The 18,830-nt window shown below is 42.2% G+C and overlaps 1 protein-coding gene across 1 annotated transcript; it reads left to right on the forward strand.

Annotated features, from left to right (window-relative positions):
• The first annotated feature begins 383 nt into the window (after positions 1-383).
• On the forward strand, positions 384-4,346 carry LOC113302722. The gene is made up of 4 exons (XM_026551667.1): positions 384-633; positions 727-972; positions 1,912-2,006; positions 2,268-4,346. Exons 2-4 carry the CDS (start codon positions 747-749, stop codon positions 4,077-4,079), a joined length of 2,133 nt encoding a protein of 710 aa, XP_026407452.1. The 5' UTR covers positions 384-633; positions 727-746; the 3' UTR covers positions 4,080-4,346.
• Positions 4,347-18,830: the final 14,484 nt, after the last annotated feature.

Below are 18,830 nucleotides of genomic sequence, written 5' to 3' on the forward strand. Positions count from 1 at the left end.
TAAACGGGTAGGGTGGCGGGTATAGGCCATATCCTACCCACCCTACCTAGAAGTGCACATACCCTACTCCTACCCGCCAACCCTACCCTACCCGCCAGTTTTTTAACCGTATTCTACCATATCCATTATTTGGCGGGTAGGGTGGCGGGTAAAGATTTTCTTAACCGCCGGTAAACGGGTAGGGTGGCGGGTATATGTCATATCCTACCCACCCTACCCGTTGTGCAGCCCCAGTTGTAACCAATAGGTCCAATACTAAAGAATCGAAGTTGATAGACACGTGTAAACCCTAAAGAAGATAAACTCAAAGCTAACGAAACCCTCTTTGGTTGACGTGTACATACATTTCATTATATAAACACAGACCCTCTCTTCCCGATTCCTGTTCTCTCGCACTCCCTCTCCTCATTTTTTCTTTTCTCCTCTCTTGTTCCGTTTCCCGGTTTGCTTCTATTGAGATCTATACTTTTCATAACTCTAATCTAGAGTTCCATTCGTTATTATTGTTATTTTGGTTTGAGGATTCAGATTATATTTTCAGCTTCTGTCGTCTTGGCTCGAGATCCGGGCCAAGGCCTTAAAAGAAGCATTCCTTCACTACTACAGTCTATCATTAAGCGATTACGAATAGAGGTTAAAAAAAAAAAGACTCTGTTACCTCAATCTTCTACTTCTGATCTTTTTTACTGTGTTTTGATGGTAACGCTTAATTTGATTATTGTGCAGATTTTGATTGATATTTTGTGATGGCGAATTCGAATGAGGGATTTCTTACTGAAGGACAGCGGGAATTGTTGAAAATTGCAACAGAAAATGCTGAAAATTTGTCATCTTCACCGAAATCACCAACGACTTTGTTATCTGATAATTCTTATATTAAAGTATCTACTGGTGCTAAAGCTCCAACTGTTGGATTTGCTTCTAGACATGTTCGTCGTTCGCATTCTGGAAAGTTAGGGCGTGCTAAGAAGGGTGAGTTCTTGATTTGTTTGTCTTGCGTGTTTATGTAATGTAGTTGGATAGTTATAGCGATTAGGTATTGCTCAAATCATAATCTTGCTGCACTTGAATAACCAAGTAAATCTTATTCTTTGATTAGGTTAGACTCTTGAATTTCAAAATCTTGTATTAGTACGTGATACTATTAGAGTGGTCATATGACTCATATCCGTTGAAATTGGTTGTGATAGGATTTTCTTGTCTTTAGTTGAAAACAATAGGACAACTTTGTCTTTTTCTGATGGGTTCACAGTGCTGGCTTGTATGATACCATTGATATGCTGTAGTGGGTGAGCAAAGAGCTTTAACTTAAGCTGTTATTAAGACTGACAATTGATCAAGAAACATACGATTGGAAATGATTATCTTTTAAATCTAGGAAGTGTAGACCTTATACCACGGTTAATAATTTGTCAGCTGGCACATCAGCTTTGGGGTTATGCTCAACCATACAGGGGAGTTATAATCTCAATCACAAATATGCGCTTGCAAACTCGGATCTTAGGGGTGTAACTGTGTTTATGATAGCTCAACTGGTGTCGATTTAGCAGGGCTGTGATGCTTTGTGCAAGATTGTTTGTATATATGTTTGTTGCCTACATTCTCTGAGAATGGTTTGAAGACACCTATAGAGGCTATTGATTAGTGATTAGTTTCGCGTCTGATTTTTTACCACTAAAAACAGTTGTACTTGAGTACCAAGCCTCCTAGCCTTTGTTATATGAGCTGATATATGCAATTGTTAGCTGCTACAGAGCACATTCTGTGTGAAAATAACAGATACAAATTTGTTAGATGTGTAGGAAACTCCTGATACTGTGATTCTTGAGCTGTTACTGTGAAGTATCTTGTTTTGTACTTCGTGAAGGTTTCTGACCCCTTTACTTTGCTCTCTCCTAAATGATGGTGTAGAGGGTGGTGGTGGTAAAGGCACTTGGGGAAAGCTACTTGATACTGATGGTGAGTCGCATCTCGATAGGAATGACCCTAACTATGACAGTGGCGAGGTAATTCATTTTCACGCTTTCCCATGCCCTTACATGCGCATTTCTGGTTTTTTTTTTCTTCTCTTGGTAGCTCCGCTTGTGTTTTTCGTACCGTAGGAGCTGGTATTTGTAAATGCCTTCTCTTCCCATGCGAAGGATGGCAAACTTAGCTTTTCAAGGTTTCACATGGCCATGTACTATGTTAAATACTGTTCTACGTTAAATCTATCTGGATTAGTACCGTGTATGATCTTAGACTGTATTCCCTTTCTCAAACTTCAGGAACCATATCAGCTTGTCGGGTCTGCCATTTCAGATCCCTTGGATGATTACAAGAAAGCTGTTGCTGGCCTTATAGATGAATACTTCAGCACTGGTGATGTACAAGTGGCAGCCACTGACCTGAAAGACCTTGGCACAAGCGAATATCACCCATACTTTGTTAAGAGATTGGTCTCCATGGCCATGGACAGACACGACAAGGAAAAGGAGATGGCTTCAGTTTTGCTGTCAGCTCTCTACGCAGATGTAATCAGCTCAGTGCATATCAGTCAAGGATTTGTTCTGCTTCTTGAGGCTGCTGATGACTTGGTGGTAGACATATTAGATGCAGTTGATGTCCTTGCTCTTTTTGTTGCCCGAGCAGTGGTAGATGACATCCTTCCTCCAGCCTTCCTTAGCAGAGCCAAGAAGGTTCTCCCAGAATCCTCCAAAGGGGTCCAAGTTATTCAGACTGCTGAAAAGAGCTACCTTTCAGCTCCTCATCATGCAGAATTTGTGGAGAAACGCTGGGGCGGCAGCACCCATGTCACTGTAGAGGAGGTGAAGAAAAAAATATCAGTTTTGCTCAGGGAATATGTTGGAAGTGGGGATACAGCCGAGGCTTGTAGGTGCATTAGGGACTTAGGAGTCCCTTTCTTCCATCACGAGGTTGTGAAGAGAGCCTTAACACTTGCCATGGAAATCCAAACAGGTGAACCACGAATTATGAACCTTCTGAAGGAAGCAGCAGAGGAAGGGCTTGTAAGTTCCAGTCAGATGGTGAAAGGGTTTGGTCGACTTAGTGAGGCCCTTGATGATCTTTCTCTTGACATCCCATCTGCCAAAGTCTTGTTCTTCGAGTCTCTGGTCCCAAAGGCAATCTCTGGGGGCTGGTTGGATTCTTCTTTTCTCAAATCCTCTGGTGAAAATGGGGACGCCAAAGGTGAAGATTCTGAAAAGGTGAGGCATTTCAAGGAGGAGGCTGTAACTATCATTCATGAGTATTTTCACTCAGATGACATACCAGAACTCATTCATAGCCTTGAAGAGCTTGCTGCTCCAGAATTTTATCCAGTTTTTCTCAAGAAGTTAATAACTCTTGCGATGGACAGGAAGAACAGAGAGAAGGAGATGGCATCTGTCCTGCTTTCTGCTCTTCATACGGAGATCTTCTCAAGTGAAGACATCGTGAGTGGGTTTGTTTTGCTTCTTGAAACCGCAGAAGATACTGCTCTTGATATATTAGATGCGTCAAACGAGCTTGCTCTCTTTCTGGCTAGGGCAGTCATTGATGATGTCTTGGTTCCATTGAATTTAGAGGAGATAACCAGCAAGCTGCCACCCAACTGCAGCGGCGCAGAGACTGTGCACATGGCTCGTTCACTCATAGGTGCACGCCATGCAGGTGAGAGGCTCCTAAGGTGCTGGGGTGGCGGCACTGGCTGGGCTGTGGAGGATGCTAAGGACAAAATAACAAAACTTCTCGAGGAGTATGAGAGTGGGGGTGTTGTGGCAGAAGCTTGCCAGTGCATCCGTGACCTTGGGATGCCCTTCTTTAACCACGAAGTTGTGAAAAAGGCACTGGTAATGGCGATGGAGAAGAAGAATGACAGGATGCTTAATCTGCTGCAGGAGTGCTCTGGCGAAGGACTGATCACCACCAACCAAATGACCAAAGGATTCACCAGGATTAGGGATGCACTGGATGACCTCGCTCTAGACATACCCAATGCAGAAGAGAAGTTTGGGTTCTATGTAGAACATGCAAAGAAAAACGGATGGTTGCTGCCATCCTTCACAGCATATGCTTCCCCTGATATGGTGGCGGCTTAAGGAACACTTCCTCGCTTTTTAACGTGTATGTTGTTTCTTCTTTCCTTGCTGAATCAGTCCTTTGTATCCCTGTTACAATTTGTATGCTTTGAAAAGTAACGTTGTTGGGCTGGAATATTAGAATTCGGCCAGAGGTTTCTTCAGGTTATGAGTTGTTTGTTTTCATAGGAATGAGTATGTTAATTAAACTGTAGCTCCTGTACAGAGGGTTGGTCTTATGACATTTTCCATTTTACTTGGTTATGAGCTCTCCTGCATTATGGGTTCGCTGGTTTCTTTTGTGATGATTGATCATGTTCATGTCCTTGCTTTCAGGAATTTTAAGAAAGTTCTTACATTTTCTTTCCTCTCCATGCCATGTTTCAATAAACATGGTGCGATAATGGTCAAGGTGGTTGTGTTTCAAGTTGTGTCACATTTCTTTGGGCTAAGATTTAAGATCACAACCACAAGGATGAGAGAATAGTATAGAAAAAATTGGGTCTCCGCTCTGGCGCTCTCCATTCATTCACTATAAGAACCCTTCTAATCAATTTTAGAACCTTTCTGGTCAATATTTTCACGACTATCTCGTCTAGTCTGATTTGAACTGCATCCAGTGGGAGCAACTGTAACTATAATGGCGCTACTCGATCTCAAATTCTTGAACAATACTTGCAGTCAATCCTCCAAAAATCGCTACAGTAAAAACCTCCTAAAAGGTCTAATCGCATCCAAACCCACTGACCATTCGAGAATCTCCACCAGTTCTTTAACTAGCAGTGCATTGCTGGCAGAATCTTCCTCACCTTCAGTTCTCGTGATTCAGCTTTTGCCACTCAACAAATTGCAGATATAGCTGGAGGCAATAACCATAACCGTGGAATTTTTTATTTATTTTTTGAAAATTGGATGTATATATATATAAAGAGAAGAATTATACGAAGTATACAATGCTGCTCAAGTGACAGAGAATCAAGCAGGAGCACAGAGAAGACTCTGACACAGAGTCATCAAACAAAAGTTACAGAAACACTAAGAAGTGAGCTAATCGAACATGGTATCCCAGTTGAAAATCCATTCACTAAATGGGCAAGAGACGTCTGGGTGAAAAACTTTCTACCAAGAGAAGACTAAAGCCTTTATGCTGCAAGGCAATTGTCGAGTCCGAGAGAAAAATTCCTATTGTTAGGTTCCTATAAGAGTTTGTAACTGAGGCATGCAGCTATTATTTGGGGTTCTTAACCAGCTTAACAGAATGAGAAACTCGAAAAAAGCAGTTCTCGTCTCGGACTTGGTGAATTAGCTTCAGCTTCCACCTTTCAAAATACTCATACAGTTCATCTGCTAACGTAATTGCTATGCTTGCCGACGCTTCTTTGATGGATGATCATAGAGGGTTGTTGTTGTTGTTACTCGTGCAATTGTTTGGATTCTGTATACCATTCTTCAACCTGCTCGGAATAAAATCAACTGTTTGACATCTCAAGAAGTAATTATGTACCATGATAGAAAAGAAGGTCGGAGGACTGCCGGTTACCAACTTTTGTGGATCAAAATGTTAAAATACCTCCTTTGTTGTCTCCGGGATTCGTTAATCACTGTAACAAAATTTATCTTGTATTTTTGTTGACTATATGCATGATTTATAAATCCAAATATTTAAGCTGCGTAAACAAATGGTCTTGGAGTCGGAGATGACACACAGCCGTAAAACCGCCTCATAATTAAAGTTAATATCAATTAATACCTGATAACAATTAAACGTTTATAAGATAATCCAAAGTTTTGTGGTTAAGCTACTTACCTTTCATGTTATTGTTCGATCATGGTGGAGTTAAATCTGTTTACCTGTAATTGTTAACAGAAGAAAAGAGAGCACAAAACTGCTCAAACGCAATTCTAGAATCAAGTATTTGTGCGTGTGTTCAGTTGTGCTCTCTATCTTCTGTCAACACTGGATCGAGTACAAACCCAAACATTAGCAGTTTACTACTAATGAAACGGTAACCTTCATGGGAGCTTTTCTTTAATAAGTAATTACTGTACAATTATTAATACTAGGAGTAGTACTAACTAAGTGGTTGTTGTTGTTAAACTTACGGCTACATTTAGTTTATCTCTCTAACAGGTTAAGCGGATACAATTTACGCCTTACAAATTCCATTAAGTGTCTGAAATTCATGATGGTGCATGTCACTGTTGATGTCATCCTCACATTGTTTTGTCAATCAATGTTTGGGGTCTTTGTCTGATCTCTAATTTGTGAGTTGTGATTATTTTGATAGGGATTTTTTTACCTAGCATTCATTTCTTTCACACGCATCCGCTGAAAAGAGAATACAGAAAAGTAAAATTAAGAAATTAAGCTAAGTTTGACCGCCAAGATAACAGGATTTGACTTCATTTTTTTTGATCGGCAAACGCTGACCAGAAAATATATGGCTAGCGACTTCCAAACCATGCATGGCTTCCCAGTTTACTTTTCTGCCCAATTAAAACGACAGTTTTTTCTTTTTAAATTTCGGAGTAGAAAATACCTATTATCTGATCTGTGTGTTATTTCTGAGTTTAATTTTGTGCGCACTCCTTTCCACATAACAAAATCATTCTATTAGCTCCTCTAAATCAGCCGTTAACTAATTAAGCTAAATCGTTTTTAATTTTGTTTTAATTTTAGTTAAATCTTAAAAATGGTAACAACATATATTTAATATTACCTAAAATATTGGATTTCTAAAAAGGATATAGATAACTAATATTGACTTTTAAGAACTGTTAAATATACGCACGGATTAAATAGTGAAATGAAAATAACTCCATTGAAGTACATAGAGTCGGTTGGTGCAGCAACAATAATGCCTTGCTTACTCAGCAGCAATCCACATTCTCGCAGCAACATCAGTTTGTTCGCACCAACAACAGGTTCGCAGCAGGAGCAGTATGCCGCAGAAGCACCTTGTTCGAAGCATAACTGACAGTTACACGACAGGCAGGTAATGGGGCAGTAGCACCAACAATATTCATAGATTGATTTGCACATCGCGTTCCGCCCATTATAGTGAAATGAAAATAACTCCAACTTAGTGGCCATTAAAATTTACTGTCTTACTACAAATAAGAAAAAAAAATGGGAATAGAAAATACTAACGTCATTTCAATTGATTCGGTGCAAATAAAACTTATTCAAGAATAACTTTATCCCTTTGTGATAACAGAAAGTGTGTCTAAAAATATAGTAATGCCATAATTTCCAGTGCGCCAATGTTATAGAATTGTAGCTTTACCTCCCTGCTAGCACTTCTTGTTTAGCGCAGACTGTTGTTGTGCAAGTAAAGCTTGGAGCGAGGTATAATTTTCTACCTGTTGCGACATGAACGGGTTCATCAGAGGGATTGTTCCTTGGTGTTGAGAGCTAGAAAAATTGGATGGACGAACTTGGCTTCTAGAATAAACACCATGAGGATTTGCAGCAAGTCCTTGCTGATACATGTTCTCGGGAAACATTCCTTGCGAATAAATGCTATATGGATACATCGACCGCCGGCCACTTTGGTTATTATATGGTTGTAGAACGCACCCTGGAACCATCGTCTCTTGATGAATGTTTGGGGCGCCTCTGGTTGCGATTGGAACTTGATAAGACCATGTTTTATGGAACATGTCAACTGTGTTGACTCGATGCATCACTCAGGCATATTTGGCATATATCTTCCTTTATACGGGTCAAGTTTCTCAAGATTGTGGAACCCATCCTGGCTAGCAAGTGAAAGGCGTAACGAGCACACAAGTCCAATGGAGGCACAAGGTATCGAATAAGCATAAATTATTTATCATTAGAGATAATATATTTATTTAGGTGTTTTATTATATTTTAAGTATTTAATTACTTTATTTAGAGTTTATATTTGTTTGAAATAATATTTGGGAGTAGTATTGTTTTCTTATTTTCCAAGTAATGTAGCCTATAAATAGGCCTTATCAGTTGATTAATTAAAACAAGAAAATTATTAAGCAAATTGCTACCCCTTGGTTTATTGATTTTTTTGAATCATGACCTTTTGAGCTTGAGCTGCTGGCCATTGATCAAGAAATAAATCGTTTCTTATCATTTGGTATCAAAGCAAGTTCTTTCCTATCCCAACTTTCGCAGTCATCATCATACTCATCGTTACTACACCAGTTACAATCATCTCCATCTTTCGCAAAAAAGAGGGAAAAAAAGAAGAAGTCAGTTGTCGTCATTAAACAAGCTTCTTCGCTGCCAACAAGTTCTGCTACCTCCACTATTAGGTTCATGTTATTTGGGTAAGATTTTATGCTGCTGGCAGTTACGTTTTCTTTAGTTTCGGTGCTTTTCACTTAGTTAATTACGCCACTCATTAATCCATATTTATCACCGTAGATATGGAAAATCCTACTTCTACATCCAAAGAATAACGAACATTCACACATTGAACTAAATAAACAAGAGATGCTCAAGAACACAAGATATACGTGGTTCGGTATGATTACCTGCGTCCACGGGGGTAAAGGGATGATCTTTATTGCTTGATTCAAAGTTACAAGGGGTGTATCTCACTAGTAAACTCTTTATACTCACCACAATGCTCTTAGTTCTCTCTCCTTTCTCACTGAATTGCTTGCGTTTAACTCTCTACAAGGCTCTCTATTTATAGCTACACATGATGATACATCCAAGTTACAATGTGAGTCGTGGCACATCTTCCTTGATATCCTTCTCGGGCGATGGATGATGTTTTTCCTGAGATGTTGGGCCGAGCTTAGTGGTATCTTCTCCCAACGTCCTTCTACCCGATGTCGATTGCTTAGTGAATATGGCCGATGTCGTCCTTGATACTCTTGGCCCCGAGTCTTACTTTGACCAGGTCCTTCTTATCCTCTCACCCGCTTTGTCAGTGCATTTATTACCCTTGTACTCGACAGGCATCACATCCGAGTTTCACCTTTACACGTACTAGACTCACGGGTTTCTTTGATGTCTCCTTTCTCGCGACGAGATTGGATAAGATGATTTGGTGCTTCACACTCCACCTATCATTGATGCCTCATTTCTTAGGATTGTTCCACCTAGATCTGTGGATTATTTACACCTACATTTATGCCCTTTCTTTCACTCGTGTGATCGACAAGAGGGGAAGAAACCGCTTCGCCTTCCACGTCCTTGACCATGTCGTATTTCACGCCATGTTGTTCCCCATTACTTCCGCTTTTATGACTCGTTACCTCTTTCTCCGGTTGCAAATGTTGGGAATATAAATTCGACGGATGAACCCTTGATTTCTTAGTTACTTCTTTCAGAAAATAGCACTCTCTTTCCTTGGTTTCTTCTATCAACTGCTGCTCGAATATCCTCCCGTCTTCTAATCCTCTAAGAACCTCCATAATCCTTCGGTCTTTCTGTTGCTCCTCCATTGCTGCTGCTGTGACTTTTGCTGCTTGTTACCTTCTTCTGTATTTTCCAGTTCGAGCTTTTCTTCTCCAGTTACCCAATGGCTTCTTCGACTCCCTCAATGACTAAGAAGAGGTGTGCGAGTTATACCTTTTCTGATGATGATGGTGTTCCCCTTGATTCCTTATTTATTGTTGACATCCCTTCGCACCATTATTTTCGCGCTCTTAACTCTTTCCTTTCTGACGGTTCTCCTTCATTTTCGTTTAGGAATGACAAGAGAGTTGCTAAGGATTTGACGGATGAGCAGTTCATCAAGCAACTGAAGGATGATTATGATCTCCACGGTTATGACATCAGACTCCTATCGATCCAAAAAGGTGTTCTGAAGAAGGAGGACGTTATGAAATTTTCTTATTCGGCCGAGGCGACCATTATCACCAAAGGTCAGTTGGAGCTCGGGCTGCGTTTTCCATTATTCGATCCTAGTCGTCTCTTCATGTATGAAGTTCTTTCCAAGATTCGTCCGTCCCGCGCTTTAGCTCAATGGAATGGTAATACTTTCCTCCTCATGTTTGAATGGGCGAGGCGTGGGAGAGGCGAGTGCACTCCTACTGCTTGGTAGACTTATGATCCTTCTCAGGCAGGCGACTATACTCCTGCCAGCTTTGTTGCCAACTACTGAAGTGGGACTTCTACCAATGGTGACCTTGTTGGTTTCGCTGCTAGTCCTCATCATAACAAGACTCTTCCAGAGGGTTTTAAGAAGCTGATGTTGGATGAGGACCCCGAGGGAAAAACTTCTAATAAGCATGCCTGTCACACCAGTGACGTAGCTTGGGATCGGGTTCCCCTTGCTATTTATGGTCCTCTTCTGAGTGGCAAGTTTCCTCCTCCAGTCGATCCCTACCCATTCTGGGTGGTTAATGTTGATCGAGTAAGTTTTTTAATTTTGGTTTAGATGGTCGGCCTGGATGGTCAGTGAGATGGTGTTTTAATTTGTTCATATTTTGCAGCCCAAGTCCCAGAATATCCAGCCTGAGGCTCTCAACCTTCGAAAGAGGGACTGGGGTCCTAGCAAAAGGGCCGAGGAGGAGACGGGAAAGGTAACAAATATACTTCTCTAACCACAGTACATGTACTTTCCCCTATTTGTTGTCTTGAATGGATCTGACGATGGCTCATGTGTAGAGGTCGAAAGCTGATAAAGGAGAAGCTGGAGGTGTTTCATCGAAAGACGGTGAGTATCCCGAGGATCGGATACCTTTATCCCATTTTCTGAGGAAGATGTCTCCGAAAACTTCTGATATTTCGTCTACCGTTGTAGGTGGTAGGCCTAGTGGGAAGGGTAAAGAATCAAAGGGCGATGATTCTGCCCCTAGGAAGATCATGCCCCAAAAACCTGTTGCATCTTCGGCCAACAAAGGTGTTGTCCTTGGTGATGATATTATTTTCGTGATGACTGATGATGATGATGACGAGGATCTGTTTGGCAAGGAGGAAGAAACCAGTGGTTCGGGCGAGGAAGAGGGGCCGAAGCGGGTAGAAAAGAATGCTGATGGAGAGAATCCTGTGGATGGGGGCGAGCTCTTGGACAATGGGTTTCCTGTTTCTCCTGCCCCGAGTTCAGGTGGGAACACCTTCTTCTTTCTTAACATTTTTCTTTTATGGGGTGCTGCGTCGCCAATCGGTTGTTTTCTTGTTGCTTGACATTTTTCACTTGTGTTACTATGGTCGTACTTTGTTTGTTTATTTATGGTGAATTTATTATTTCCTGCAAAAAAATGTTTAATGTGTTAGTATAAATTTCGTTTCTGTCGAACACACTCAACAGGGAGGGTCATCGGGCCCAATGCCATGTCCCGATTGAGGTATCTCATCACCGTCAATTTTGATCTAGTGATAAGGTATTCGGTCATTCCTAGGTTTTATTGGCTCGATATCCCATTACTTTGTGGGTAAATGGGAGTTTCCTTACTCTTTCGAATTTTATAGGTGTTGAATAGGAGGTCGATATTCTTGCCTTGTAACTGTTTCCAATTGTCCGATACGATTGTTGTCGGCACGCCGAAACGACAGATGATGTGTTCCCAAATGAAACGAAACACGTCCTTGTCCCGAATGTGCCTCAGTGGTGCATCTTCCACCCACTTGGTGAAATAATCAGTAGCCACGATCAAATACTTTCTTTGTCCCAACCCGACATGCAATGGTCCCACAATATCGATCCCCCACTTGGCGAAAGGCCACATGCTAATTACTGAGTTTAGGGTTACTGCAGGTGCGTGTATCTTCTTGCCAAACTTTTGGCACTCGTCGCAGATTAACGCCATATGCTTTGCATTGTCATTCATGTAAGGCCAAAAATATCCCATGGTCTTGGCTCGGGTCGCCAGAAGTCGGCCCGAACTGTGATTGCCCGCGACGTCATAATGTAGTTCATTCAAGATCGAATGCCCTTCCTCTTTGCTTAAACATTTCAGGAGCGGTCCTAGGTAGGATTTTCTATATAGGATACCGTCTCGCAATTCATACGCTCCCGCTTTGCTTTTAATTTTATTGATCTCGGGTCGTCCCTTGGGTAATTCTCCTGTTTCCAGATACTGATGAATGGGTTTTCGCCAATCGCTGACTTCATGCTTTAGTGGATACTGCTTCAGGTACGGAAGGAATCAGGATCCTCATGAATCGGATACCCTCAATAGTCGGGTCGGTTAACATTGAGGCGTTGTAGGCTAATGCGTCCGAGTGCCGGTTATCTTTTCTAAAGATGTGTCTGAACTTAATATTCGGTATATGATCGATGTAAAATTGCGCGAGTTCCCAATATTTCTGTAATACCGGATCGTGGATAGCGTATTGTCCACTGATCTGATGAATTACCAGCTAGGAATCGCTAGTTAACCTCACATCATGAATCCTCATCTCCACAATTATCCGTAAAGCGTGTATTATCGCCTCGTACTCAGTGACATTATTTGTTGATTTAAACTCTAGTCTGAACGAGTGAACCATCTTTTTCCCTTTGGGGGTAGTGAAGACTAACCCTAATCCTGATCCGTCTTTATTGGACGACCCGTCTACGAATACCTCCCATCGTGTCGGACTACATGTTTCAAGAAGATCGGAGGGATCTTCTCGGTCTTCTTCCATGCCTGGAATATCCTCGATTTCTTCCTCATCGTCCAAAGGAAAATTTGCTAGGAAGTCGGCCATCGCCTGTGCTTTTACTGCTATCCTCATTTCATAGAAGATGTCGAATTGTTTGATTTGAGCACTCCATTTAGAGATCCATCCTGACCTTGTCGCGTTATCAAGCAATGATTTTATAGAAGATTTTGTGAGCACTCGGATCTTGTGAGTTTGAAAATAGGTTCGCAGCTTTTGTGTTGCAAATACTAGAGCGAGTATTAATTGTTCGATTCTGGTGTAGTTCTTCTCTGCTGGGTTCATAGTCTTACTTATGAAATACACGGGTTTCTCTTCTGCTCCGATATTTTTAACCAAAACCGCACTTATAGCATAACTAGTTGCCCCGAGATATAGGGTAAGCACTTCATCGGGCTCGGGTCTTTGTAATACGGGTAAGCTCGCGAGATGTTGTTTAATCTTTTGGAAAGCTTCCTCACGCTCCTCGCTCCATTTGAACTTTTCTCCTTTTCTTAGTGTCCCAAAGAAGTCTTTACATTTTTCCGACGACCGTGAAATGAATCCCCCTAACGTTGCCAGGTTTCCGTTTAACCGCTGCACATCTTTTATTGTTGCTGGAGATGGCATTTCTAAGACAGACCTAACTTTATCGGGGTCGGCCTATATACCTTTATCAATGATTATGTAACCCATGAACTTACTCGAGGTGACCCAAGAGGTACACTTAGCCGGATTCACTCGCATCTTATATTTTCTCATAGTTTGAAAGATCTTCCGAAGATCCTCAATGTAGTTGGATGCCACCTTGCTTTTTACAAGCATATCGTCCACGTAAACCTCGATAGTGTTATGAATTTTGTCCCCAAACATATCCTCCACCAGTCTTTGATAAGTGGCACCAGCATTTCTTAACCCGAATGGCATTTTAGTGTAACAATACAACCCTCTAGGTGTGAAGAAAGATGTATGTTCTTGATCCTCGGGAGACAGAGGGATCTGATTGTACCACGAGTACTCATCCATCAGTGTTATCACCTTGTACCCAACTATGGACTCCACTAACTGGTCGATGCTGGGAAGGGGGAAACTGTCATTCGGGAAAGCTTTATTTAAATCACTGAAGTCGATACAGATCCCGACTCCTCCATTCCTTTAGGGAACTATCACCATGTTAGATATCCATTGTGGGTATTGGGATTTTCAAATGATTCCAACCTCTTGTATTTTATTCAATTCGACTTATACCGCCACTTGTAGTTCGAGTGCAATACGACGCATCTTTTGTCGGATTGGTTTGAACTTGGTGTCTATTCTTAAGTGATGCGAGCACACTTATGGGTCAATCCCCTCCATGTCGTGCATTTTACAGGCGAATACATCCATGTATTCTCGTAGGAGAGTTATCAATTGCTCAGTTTGTTCGTCCGATAACAAGGTTCCGATTTTGACTAGCTTTGGTTCTTCCTCGGTTCCTAAGTTGATCTGTCGGGTAGACTCAAGGGCCGAGAAATTGGGCTTTGGTTCTGCGATCTGTATCGCCTCCTTTGATTTCTATAAGATCTCGTTCTCGCCTGCTTCATAGGTCGTGACTGCTTGTGAGATTACTTTCTCCAGTTCTTCTTCTGCTATTATCTCCTTAACTTTGTTCTTCTCTCGGCGTTCGCGCGATCGTCTCTCCTTGTTTTGTTGGATACCTAACTGCATACATTGTCGTGCGACCTGAGGATCACCTAGCACCTCGACAACTCCTCGATAAGAAGGGAACCTTAGCCTTTGGTGGTAAGCCGATGCTACTCCTTTGATTCTTGCGATCCAGGGCCTGCCAAGGATCGCCTCGTAAGGCGATACTACGTACACGACACAGAAGGTGGTAAGTGTGTCTAAGTATCCCTCCCATCAGAGACTCTGAGGGTAACCTCCCCCTTTGGTACGGTTACTGTCCCATTGAAGCCATAGATCCGATATGTTGAATGGATTAAGATATCATCAGATAGCTCCATTCTCTTGAACGTGTCGTAGAAGAGGACTTCAACTGAACTCCCGCTGTCCATAAGTATCCTTTTGACCCCCCATTCTTCAATGAGTAAGGTGATCACTAGGGGATCCGCATGTGCTTGGCCATTCATCGGGACATCTTTAGCAGAGAAGGTGATCGGGTGCATCATCCATGCCTCCATAGGTAAAGTTTTCTCTACGCTAAAGATTTCCTTCCCCGTCCGATCCCTCTTGTGGATCCTCGATGTGATACCAGTACCTAAATCGAACCTTTGAGTTGCCGAGTGCGAGATGGTGTTACAAGTGAATTGAGTTCCTCGATCGATCCTTACTTGGTGCACAGGAGCGTCGGGTGATAGACACACTTTTGTGTCTGAATTGTCCTCAGTGTCTCTATTGCTAGTGCTTGATTTTGTACTTATTATGGTGTTTTTATGTTTGTGTAGGTGTTTTTGGAGAAATACACTTGTGTGGAAAAAGTTGATCAAAAAGTGCTATTTGGACCCCCGGAGGACATTTGCTATACGGACCCAAGATTTGGCTAAGGGGCACCCAGGGTTATGCATATCCCAAATTCATCCTCAGCACCCAATTACTAAGGGGCACACTACCTGCTTTTCACCCCCAGAGCACCACCTGCTATTTGCACCCCTGGTTTGGTTAGGGGGACACCTTCTTATTCATTTAAAAAAAAAAAATTGGCGGGAAAACTTTGTAATGAACTGGCAGATTTTTAGTCAAGATTTTGACGATGTTATTCAGAGATTAAATGGCTGAAACTTCGTGGGTAGTTGTGATTTTTCATAACAGGCCTGTTATGGGTGTTCGTTTGGATCAGAATTGGCTGCATCATGTCATGGAGCAAAACAGGGGAGTACGTGATCGGGTGTGGTAGGTTTTGGCGCAGTGTGTTTAACAAAGTGTCGCAAATAGCCATCCCTAATTAGATGTTGAACAATATCTTTCACCTCCTGACAATTGTTGGTCGAGTGGCCACGGTGCTGATGATAATGACAAAACTCGGGATGGTTTCTTGTTTCATCGAACTGGATTCCCTTATTCTTTGGGTATCTGATGTCGTTTCTCTTTTCTACTTCCTTGAATATTTCTTCCAACGGTGCGTTTAAAGGCATGTAAGTTCTCGGCTCATGACGAGGCCTTTTTCCTTTCTCGACCCATTCCTTCTTGCCCGAGTCTTGTTGTGGTACCATCAGCCTTTTTTCTGATCGCTTTGAATCCCCTTGAGGAGTCGCCCCGGCTGCTGTGATGGCTTCTTGGACTCCTTTATCTTGTATTTCCTCTAACGCAATGTAATGTTCCTGCATCTTTCTCATTTCCTTCAATGTCTGCGGCTTCTCGGTGTACATGGCTATCCAGATAGGGTCGAACTTCCCTAGAGAATTCTCGAACCCGAAAATCTGTTAGTCGACATGCACTTTCCCGACACAACTTCCTCCATCTGTCCGTTAGAGACCTTAGGGGTTCCCGGAATCTTCGTGCCAAAGTGAATAACTTATTTATTTGGCCTAGCAATACTATTATGCATGTAAGTCTCGAGAAATGTTTCCACTAAGCCTCCGTAGCTTCCCATGGACTCGTCGGGTAAGGTATAGAACTAATTCCTTGCCTCTCCTTCCAAGATGGCCGGAAAAAACTTACACATTACCACATCAAAATTCTTCCACTGCAACAACGACATCCTATACATCTTGATGTGCTCTCCTGCATCGCCCGTGCCGTCGAATCTGGAAGGGAACGTGGAAAGTGTACACTTTGGTGTAAACGGGATTCGTTCTAATTCTCGGGTAAATGGGGTTTTCTTTGCTTCACTAATCACCTCTGCTAACTTGTCGTCTTCTCCATCTCCTGCCAGCTTCTTAACCATCTGCTCAAGCTGTTCTAGCTTAGCTTTAGTCGAAGTATCAAGTATACCATTTTGTAATTCTTCATCGGTCGAGGAATTATCGGGAGGACCGTATCCGCTCCTCGTGCGGTTAGGGTCGGGTGCTCGGCCCTGGCCGAGTGGTGGAGTTCTAGTAAGCCGTGATCGGGTGTGGTTGTTGGATGCCCCATGGCTCGAGGATCCTCTTGACCTAGATCTCAGGTTTCGAAGTTGGTAATTCTCGTACTCTAGTGCTAGATTCCTCCTTTGTAACTCCCTCATCAAGTCATCCTGTCTCGTATGGTTGGCCAGAATTTCCATCGGTGTTGGGTTGGTTCTCTCATGGCTGGAGTGACTGTTCACATGATTTCCTGCTGTGGTAGGCGGTGCAGCTGGCGGCGTTGTTGGAGGTGCCGTTGTTGGAGGTGCCGTTGGAAGTGCGACGGGGGGGATGTCTCGGGATTTGTTGTACATTCCCAATCGTACTTGTCTAAGCCTTGCTTCTTCCTGATCCAAAGCATACTGGTACTCCGCGCGTTGACGGGCTCGTCTACGATCCTCGCGCATCATCATTTCTTCCTCATCGTCCTCTGTGTCAGAAGCAGTCATTCCATCCACCGTATTCTCTGGCCTCATTTGACTCGGGTTGATGCGCAATCCTCTCGGGGGAGGGTCATCGTCTCGGCCCAGATCGACTTCCTCATCGACAGTCGTCATTCCTCCACCTGGTGCTCGGGATTCTTCTGGCTGGTGTTGTCGGTTGCTTTGCTGTCGTGAATCCGTCAATCCTTCCTGCGCGCTTGTCCCTGCTACCTTTCAATTCCTCAGAATCCTGCATGTTCCTAAAGTACTAGCCATCGGCTCGGGTGTGATTCGTATCCTTCGGCTCGCCCGTCCCCACCTACGTCAGCAGAACACACAACACCTCACTTTGGACTGTTTTCGAAAAGGTTTAAGGATGAAGTACAATAGTTCTGTCATTCTGAAAAGAAAAAGTTTAACCAGGTACGATTCCCTTTTACTTTGTCATGCTGAACTCAGCAAGTTAGGTAGTTTTGACTAATATGACAGTGTTTGAAATGTGGTTTGGTTACTTCGCTTTCGGTATTTTTCTCATGCATTAATCATTATTTGTTCTAACATTCCTTGTGCAAGAAATCATTAATCGTCCGTACGTTTAATCGGAAAGTTTCTTTCTTGGCCAGGGTTTGTGGTGGTAACCTACGGCAATCGTTTTGCCGGTATCGCCACTACGCAAGTTGTAAAAAATAAGGTTTCTCGGTTCTGTCCTCGGAACTCCGCAAGGATAGTTTTACCTTGGGATTATTTCGGTTCTCTAATAATGTTGTGAGACTCTTGTTGCAGGATTAGGATGAGACCGTCATCGGAATGCTCATCATATCCTTTTTAGACATAGTTTTAATAACCCTAACTCAATGATTTTGAGATGGTTTTACCACTGTTACTGTTGTACCAGAGAGAAATGACCAGTGAGATGAAGTTTCATTTCAGCTACTACCAAACATCAAATAAAGATATTTTGGGAGCTTTTGAATCTTTCTAACAACTCGTCCTAGTCATATCAGAAAACACAATCGACCATAGTTCAAATCTGAGACCTTACTCATGATTATTTCGAGAAATTTGACGCAAGGAACATGTTTTTAAAGGAAAGAACAAATCATAGGCTTCTTTGACTTGAAACAACAAGATAAAGAGATTTTTACTTAACACGAGACGAGAAAAAAAAGACTCCACCCATCAACAGAACTCTTTAACTTAACAGAGATACAAACTCCGTGAGCTCAATGAAGATTCGACAAAAACAATTGTAACAGATCTGATTTTGGGAAAGAAGGTACTTCAAAAGACTCGACTATAAACTGATATCCTTAACAATAAGAGTCTTTCACTTAGCGTCGACTAACATCATGAGATGATTTAGGAGCTTTGGAATCTCTCTTTAATGGTCTTTATGCAAGGTATCTAAAGATGTTACACGCTCCCCTTAGTCGGTGCCAGAATGTAGATGTGGAAAATCCTACTTCTACATCCAAAGAATCATACATTGAAGTAAATAAACAAGAGATTCTCAAGAACACAAGATATATGTGGTTCGGTATGATTACCTACGTCTACGGGGGTAAAGGGATGATCTTTATTGCTTGATTCAAAGTTACAAGGGGTGTATCTCACTAGTGAACTCTCTATACTCACCACAATGCTCTTAGTTCTCTCTCCTTTCTCACTGAATTGCTTGCCTTTAACTCTCTACAAGGCTTTCTATGTATAGCTACACATGATGATACATCGAAGTTAAAGTGTGAGTCGT

The sequence above is a fragment of the Papaver somniferum genome, chromosome 8 (assembly GCF_003573695.1).
Source record: "Papaver somniferum cultivar HN1 chromosome 8, ASM357369v1, whole genome shotgun sequence".
NCBI lineage: Eukaryota > Viridiplantae > Streptophyta > Magnoliopsida > Ranunculales > Papaveraceae > Papaver > Papaver somniferum.